Source organism: Onychomys torridus, chromosome 23, assembly GCF_903995425.1.
Source record: "Onychomys torridus chromosome 23, mOncTor1.1, whole genome shotgun sequence".
NCBI lineage: Eukaryota > Metazoa > Chordata > Mammalia > Rodentia > Cricetidae > Onychomys > Onychomys torridus.
Window position 1 is genome coordinate 9,228,070 of NC_050465.1, and position 8,671 is coordinate 9,236,740.

The following is an 8,671-nucleotide window of genomic DNA, read 5'->3' on the forward strand; positions in this document are numbered from 1 at the left end:
GTATTTAGCGCTCAGTCAAACATAGTTAAAGCCAGGCATACTTGCATACCTATTTAATATCAGCACTAGAGATGCTGGGAAATGCAGAGGCAGGATGATCACTGTGAGTTAGAGGTCAGTCAAGTCTGCATAGCCAATTCCAGACTATTCATAGCTACGTATGTCTCAAAACAACAATAACAAAAAAGCAGCTTTTTAATATAGCATCAGGGAGCCATTTCTGTGCCCATTGTTGGTTTACAGTGAGCATTGGTATTCTCCTACTACCTTGTATTTGTTTCTAGGCCAGTATCCCATTCTCTGTGGTTGGCTCCAACCAGTTGATTGAAGCCAAAGGCAAGAAGGTCAGAGGTCGTCTCTACCCATGGGGTGTTGTGGAGGTGGAGAACCCAGAACACAATGACTTCCTGAAGCTGAGAACAATGCTCATGTAAGACATTTGGTGTATTCATTACAGCAGAGCTTAACATTAGACTAATTAACATTAGACTAGTAAGACCATTGCAGTTAGGGACTGGGGTTCTTTACTGGGGCTCTGAATCTCTGTTGAACCTCTTTCTCATACTGCTTGTTCTTCTTGCTCTCTCATCTCAAGTCACTGATGCTAAAGGAAAAGTAAACCTTAACCATGGCCCAAGAGGTCGTCCTAGCTCCTGCTAGAAGGTGAACAGCCTCTTACAGTTGCCCCAGGCCTAGCTCTGACACATGGTGCTCCTCCTTGTTGGCCTGAAGATCTCACATTAGCCTTGAGATTTCTGTTCATTTTTTGCAACTGATAAACTTCTTTACACTTGAGTTTCACATATAGTAATAAAGATGTTGGTTGGCTTCAAACTTGATGTGTATGCAATTATGACTTTGAACTTCTGATTCTCCTTCCTCAATTCCGCAGTGCTGGTATTCTAGGCATGTGCCACCACACCCAGTTTATATGATGCTGGGAATTGAACCTAGGACCTTGTGCATGCTACATAAGCTCTTCACTGAATTGCTTCCCCAACCCCATTGCTGTCATTAAGAGAGTAAAGGATAGATGTTACTTTTCTATTGCTGTGATAAAACACCATAACCAAGGCGACATGTAAAACGATTTATCTGAGCTTTCTGTTCAGAGGGACAGAGTCTGTCCTGAGGGAAGCAGCAGGTGTGGTAGTTTGTCAAAAGCTGAGAGGTTCCTTCTTTAACTGACCACAGGAAGCAGTGAGAGCACACTGGAAAGGACACGAAGCTGTGAAACCTCAAAGCTTACCTCAGTAATAGACTTGCTTCAGTAAGGCCACAGCTCTTCAACCTACCCAGCCAGTGCTACCAATTGAGGACTAAGTAAACATCTGAGCCTGCAGGGAACTTTTCTCATTCAAACCACCACAATAAAAGAAAGCGTATTGTTCAAAAAGTACACTTTGAGGGGGCCTGGGGAGATGACTGAACCGGAAAATGCTTGCTACTCCAGTACAAAGACCTGAACTCGGATCCCCAGCACTCAGACAACAGTCTGGGTACAGTGGCACATTCCTGTGATCCTAGTACCGTGGAGTGGAGACAGGGAGATGGCTGAGGTTCGCTGGCCAGCCAGCCTAGCCATGTTAGTAATTCGAAGTTTATTGTTAGATCCTCTCTCAAAAATAAGGTAGAAAGGGGACACTGGTGGCCGATGCCTTTAATCCAGCACTCAGGAGGCAGAGGCAGATGGATCTCTGTGAGTTTGAAGCCATCCTGGTCTACAGAATGGGTTCCAGACAGCTAAGACTACACAGAGAAACCCTGTCTTGGGGGGGAAGGTAGAGAGAGTCAGTTGGTGGCAGTGGGGTGCTGCAGAGCCTGTACACATGGGCTATGGTGGGAGCACACGCATATAATTTAAATGTATTTTTTAAAAAAGATGGAATGACAGGAGAGATGGTTCAGCAATTTAAAATTGTAGTTGGACCTTCTTTGGACTGCCAGCTCCCAAATGATGACATGGAGACTTATTAATTACTAAAACTTGGCCTGAACTTTTGTTCCCAACTAGCTCTTAAAACTTAAATTGGCCAGATGTGGCCTTTAATCCTAGCACTTGGGAGGCAGAAGTAGGTGGATTTACAGAGCAAGTTCCAGAACAGCCAAGGCTACACAAACAAATCCTGTCTCAAAAAATCAGGAAAATAAAAGCCCTCCAAACTTCTATTAACCTGTTTATATTAATCTACATTCTTCCACGTGGCTTGTTACTTCTCCTCAGTAAGTATAGTACGTTCCACTTCCTCTGTCCCACTTCCTCCATGTCTGGCTGGTGAATCCCTCCCCTCTCCCATGCATCACATTCTTCCCAGAGTTCCGATCTCTGCCTGGAAGTCCTGCCTATCCTTTCCTGCCTAGCTGTTGGCCATTCAGCTCTTTATTAAACTACTCAGAAGGTGTTGTAGACAGGTGAGGTAAAACAGCAACACATCTTCACACAGTGTGATCAAATGTTCTAAAACATAAAATACTTGCTGTCCTTGCAGGGGACCTGGGTTTGCCTATAACTCTATCTCTAGGGAGTTCAGCTCCCTCTTCTGGCCTTTGTGGGCACTTGTGTATGTGTGCACATAAACTTCTTTTTTTATGTTATCCTCATTCTTTCCTCTGTATTTCTCTCCCTTTTCCCTCCCTAGTTAGAACCCTCCCCCATTTTCCTTTTTTTTTTTTTAAAACAAAAAAGTATGGAGATTGATTGAAGAAGACACCCAGTGTTGACGTTTGACCTTTGCAAACACACACACACACACACACACACACACACACACACACACACACGATAATGAAAATAGAGACTAGTAAACATGCATACTACCACATTTGACAACTTGAATTTCATCCACAGGATCCATATGGTAGAAGGTGATAACTGACTCCTGCAAGTTTTCACCTGACCCTCATGTAGGCCATGACACAAGTGCCTCCCCATAAACAAGTTTAAACTTAGAAGAAGGGATTAAAGACAATACACCCCTCTTCTTTTTTCAGTATGTACTCCCCTCACCTTTGATTCTGAATAGTTTTATAATTAAGGGTAATGACTGTGGACAGTACTATGAAAAACAAAAGAGGATATAGTTTGTGGAACCCTAGATTTTAAGAGGGAAAAAAAAAAAAAAAACTGGGTTGGAAAGATGGCTCAGCAGTTTATAGTGCTTTGTGCTGTTGTGTCCACATCAGGCTTTCAACAACGGCTCCAGGTAACCTGACACCCTCTTCTGGCCAGTGGAAGCACCTGAACACACATGTACACACATAGATAAAAGTTGTTTGTTTGTTTGTTTGTTTTCCAAGACAGGGTTTCTCTGTATAACAGCTCTGCCTGTCCTGGAACTCACTCTGTAGACCAGGCTGTCCTTGAACTCACAGAGATCCGCCTGCCTCTGCCTCCTGAGTGCTGGGATTAAAGGCGTGCGCCACCGCCGCCCGGCTAAAAGTGTTTTTTATTAAAGAGAAAAAAACAGTCTGAGCTGATAATGGCAAAGTTAGGCTAGCATACGAACACCTACATGTTAGCATTGTCTCACCAACAGCAGGTTGTTACTGTAAGTGCAAATCAGGACCTGTGGTGTCATGGCTACTGCCCAGCAAACAAAGTGGGAGCCCCCAGTGCCTATTAATCCTACAGGCTATAAACCAGCATCTCTCTTAAACATTAGCCTAGGAGAGTCTAAATGTTACAGGTGTCAGATTAACATACGACTGTCTTGGTCTGTTTCCTATTGTTGTAATTTATAAATATGGAAGCTTATTTCTCTTTCTGGAAGCTAGAATATTGGCATCTGGTGAGGGTTTCCTTGCTATGTTAAAATGAATCAGAGGTTATCACATGGTGAGACAGAACAGATACCTGATTTTATTTTTATTAGCATACAGTTATATATATTTTGGGGCATAGTGTATTTAACACCCATATAATGTATGTACCAAACCATTTCCTTCTCTGTGACTTCTTTATAGAGCCTTCAAGCTTTTTTCTTGTAGTTCTCCATAAAATATACCTCTTTAATGAAAAATGTTCAAAGACATGTAATCTAAATAAACTAAAATTTTTTATGAGTTAAACTTGCCACTTATTAACACTGTTACTGATTGAGTACCAGTAAGATGTTGCCATCGAAGTTTCTATAAATATCGCATAATAGTTTTGAGAGCAGTTAAGACACACTTGGTCTGCAGTGCTGAGCCAGTGGCAGTCCTAGCCCTGTCATTCAGGGAGTGCAAGTGTTATAGAAGAGGTGGGGTGCTCTGTTAGATGCCAGTTGTGTATTTCTGAGAGTGAAGAAGGTCTGTGGGGTTGAGGATTTAGCTCAGTGGTACAGAACTTAGGCCTGGGTTCGGACCTCAGCTCCAGGGAAAGAAATAAGAAAAAAAGAAAGATCCAACTACCCTTTTATTGACATTCTTACTATTTCCCTAGATCCTCGGTATACAGGAAGGTGGTTATAATGTTCTGTACATACTTTTAAATGTGTGGTATTTACAAAAAGCTACACAGACACCTATTTGAATAGTTTATTTTTCATAAGATCTTTTAGAAAAATGTGTTTTATTTCAGGTATCAATTACCTAAAAGTCTCCTAAAGTCTTTTTTGTATCCACATCCCTCCAGTGGTAATGGCTTTGTACTGTATCTAGTAGTACCCGTGGCAGTGTTCAGGAGAAAGTGTTCTACCCAAAACTTTGTTGTAGCCTATTGTGGTGGCAAAGGAGTTTACTTCACCTAGGCATTTCCAGTTACATAGCTTGTCCTGAGATTCCGGCAACCTGTGTATAGTTTACTAAACAATTATTTGGGCTCTCAGTCCTGGTAATTTTTTCTGTGTTCTTCATAGTTGTTGTTCCCCATGAAACTGCCATAGGCATAAATCCCTGCTGTATTCCTTCTCTTTTTCAGCACCCACATGCAGGACCTACAGGAAGTGACCCAGGACCTTCACTATGAAAACTTCCGTTCTGAGAGGCTGAAGAGAGGCGGCAGGTCAGCAGTCTTCCCCATATCATGTTCCCTGAGTCACTTTCCCTTGTCTTGTGTGTGCCTACCTCAGACTTCTTGATCATACACAACATATACTTCCTACTGAAAAATTGTTAAAAGTATATTGCTAATTCAGTCAAGTGGGGAAGGGGAAGAGACATTCATAATGTGCACATCAAGAGCAGTTTTGGAGGCTGGAGAGAGGTGGCTCAGTGGTTAAAAATACTTGCTCCTCTTGCAGGGGATCTGGGTTCAATTCCCAGCACCCACATTACAGCTCACAACTGTCTGTATCTCCAGATCCAGGGGATTCCATGCCTTCTGGCATGTTTGGGCACCAGGCATGCTTGTGGTACATAGGCATACATGGCAGGCAAAATGCAGAGATGTGGAATAATAATAATAAAACCATTTAAACAGCAAAAATGGAAAAGCCAGAGGCTGGTAGTAGCATTACTGTGTCTATAAATAAGGACAGGCTTGCTTGCCATTGAAAGCTGTAGAGGGTAAGCTCGCCATGGGTGTCCCTGGAGTAGCAGCTCTGTTTTCTACAGACTCCATGTGGCCACATCCATTCACCTTTTCTTTTTTACCATCCTAATGTATTTCTATATAAGATGTATATTTTGTGACCTAATCTCCATCGAATTAAACTATGTCTCCACTTAAAATAGAGCTGGATGAATAAGTGATTTAGTTACTCAGTGTCTTTTGGCAGGGGATAGAGAGATGACTCAGCAGTTAAGAATGCACACTGGCCTTCCGAATGACCGGTATTTGGTCCCTAGGAAGCTTACAACTGCCTATAACTTGAACTCCAACCAGCACTCATGTGCATATATACGTATAAAGACACACATATACACAGAATTAAGAATAAAAAAACTTTTTGAAGTATTACATTGTTAATTTGGAAACCGGACATAAGGAAAGGTTTTAGAAGCCGGAGTACAAGAATCCCTACTAGCGGGCTGGAGAGATGCCTCAGCAGTTAAGAGCACTGCTTGCTCTTCCAGAATTCCTGAGTTCAATTCCCAGCAACCACATGGTGGCTCACAACCATCTCTAATGAGATCTGGAGCCCTCTTCTGTGTACATAATAAATAAATAAATATTTTTTTAAAGATTTATTTATTATGTATACAATGTTCTGTCTGCAGGCCAGAAGGGGGCACCAGATCTCATTACAGATGGTTGTGAGCCACCATGTGGTTGCTGGGAATTGAACTCAGGACCTCAGGAAGAGTAGGCAGTGCTCTTAACTGCTGAGGCATCTCTCCAGCCCCAAATAAATCTTTAAAAAAGAAAAAAAAAAAGAATCCCTACTAGCACACCTTGGTGGTGGTGTCAGTGTGCTTAGAGGTACTTTCTTCAGTCCTCTTGTACAGGCTCTGCTCATTCAGCTCCTCTGGCTCCTTCCAGAGAGAGTTTTATTCACCATATAGTCATAAAGGGGAACTTACCTGAAACCAAGACCCTTCCTGGGTTAGACTGGCTATTTATGACTGCACAACAAAAGTCAGGTCATCTTCTGAAGTCCCAGTTTCATGTTTTGTAATTTTTCTTACTTGTGTTCTCTTTATCATGGCTTTAATTTAAAAAGCTGTAAGCATATAATTATAAAGTGGTGGTCTTCAGAATTCTAAAGTTTTCTTTCTATTCAGAAGTACATTGCAATTGTAATTTTTCTGTTGTTGTTCCTTTAGGAAAGTGGAGAATGAGGACATGAATAAAGACCAGATCTTGCTTGAAAAGGAGGCTGAGGTAAGTAGAATACCCATATTCTGGTGTCTGAAGCTATTTTATATCCAGAATTATTTTTTATTAAATAATTTATTTAAATTTATTTTATGTGCATTGGTGTGAAGGTGTCAGATTCCCTGGAGCTGGAGTTACAGGCAGTTGTAAGCTGTCAAGTGGGTGCTGGGAATTGAACCCTGGTCCTCTGGAAGAGCAGCCAGTACTCTTAACTGCTGAGCCATCTCTCCAGCCCTATCCAAAAGTATTCATAATTAGTTTATTATAGTTTTCTTATTTTTTAAAGCATTATACACAAATCTTTTAAATATATTGAACATATTTAAAATATATTGCCTCATTGAGTCTCCAGTACTAATTTCGCTAACAATAAAAGGTAATGTGGCTGATTTTTATAAAATGTTCAAAAATCTTTTTCCCTATATATAAATAATAACCAGTTGGGAAACACAATGAAGCTGCCATTTGCATTGATTACCAAAAAAAGTTGGCTCCCCAGTTAAGAATGCACACTGGCCTTCTGAAGGACCAGAATTTGGTTTCTAGGAAGCGTACAACTGCCTGTAACTTGAGTTCCAAACAGCACTCATGTGCACATATATACATATATAGATACACGAAAAAGGGTAGAAATACATAGGACTTACATGGAGGAGAAGCTAGAACATGCCTCTAATATGATTGCAAAGATTAAAATAGATACAGCGTTGTGGAAAGGACACGTTGCTACAAGAATTCAGTCTTCTAAACTTCTAAATTTAGAATTATCTAAAAAATACCCTAGCAAAGCAGTGCTTGCTCTTCTCTTTCCTAGGTAAAGTAATGCTAATGTTTGAAGGAATAAGTAAGCATTTGACACAGGGAACTCATTTAAAGTGGCCCTAATGAGAAGAGCCTTGCTCTCCTGGTTACAGAAACCTTTTAGAAAACAGTTGATATCCAAATAGCCAGCTGGAAATTGATCAGGAATAGAACTGTACTAATGAAAATGGTGCGTTTAGACCTGGTAGTGTTGAGGAGTGCAGATTATTTAGTGGTCATGTGGTCATAAAGGTACAGCATTTTTGTAAACAAAAAGAAATCACTTCTTAGCCAAATCAATTCAGTGTGGATACTTGTCATAACCAAAAAGCTACCTGAAAGAAAATGTGAGTATTTTAGAATACTTATCTGGAGCCTTTCTGAACATATACAAACTTCAGTGACAATAATTGGAAAGGAGTCTTGGGATGTAGCTCAGTTGGTAGAGTGCTTGTCTAGTATTCAGGACCCTGGGTGCAGTCTCAGTGAGGCATAAACTAGGCATGGTGGATCTTGCCTATAATTTGGCACTTGGGAAGTAGAAACAGCGAGGGAGATCAGGAGTTAATGGTCATCCTCAGTTACATAGGGAGTTTAACTATTGCTTCTGTTTATTGGTAATTTGTCTTATTTGAAGTGCGTATTTTGTCATTTACATGACTTTTGATGACTGGTTGATCTTTTAGGTTTGTAAGTTTTTATGTGAACATATTATTGTATTTGAGAAAAACAGTAAAAGCTAATATGAGGACACCAACACTGTATCTGATATGTCCTGTTCATAGCTTCGCCGCATGCAGGAGATGATCGCAAGGATGCAAGCACAAATGCAGATGCAGATGCAGGGTGGTGAAAGTGACAGTGGGACACTCGGGCACCATGTGTGAAATGGTGCTTCATATTAGTAAGTTGGGGAGGTTGGGGGATCTCATTATCAGCTCAGCCTTGAATATGATGGGCTCCTCTGTCTTAAACTTTAGCCATGTGTTGCATTTTTGAATCTGCCATTAGCTGTATCACCAGCCTTTATTGAAAAGCAGAAACCATTCTCTGCTGCCACCTACTGTCAAATGAAGATAGGCCCATTTTCTAATGTTACAAATATCATTTATGTTAAATTTTCATTAGACA

The 8,671-nt window shown here is 40.9% G+C and overlaps 1 protein-coding gene across 4 annotated transcripts in view; it reads left to right on the top strand.

Moving 5' to 3' along the window:
• The window catches only part of Septin2 (septin 2), a 41,080-nt gene extending 32,636 nt beyond the window's left edge, over positions 1-8,444 (top strand). For all 4 annotated transcript variants that reach the window (XM_036173357.1, XM_036173359.1, XM_036173360.1 and 1 more), the window contains exons 9-12: positions 285-430; positions 4,901-4,984; positions 6,688-6,745; positions 8,326-8,444. In XM_036173357.1, coding sequence (XP_036029250.1) covers positions 285-430; positions 4,901-4,984; positions 6,688-6,745; positions 8,326-8,427 — 390 coding nt within the window. In that variant the 3' untranslated portion in view covers positions 8,428-8,444. The remainder of the gene's footprint in view (positions 1-284; positions 431-4,900; positions 4,985-6,687; positions 6,746-8,325) is intronic.
• The last annotated feature ends 227 nt before the right edge of the window (positions 8,445-8,671 follow it).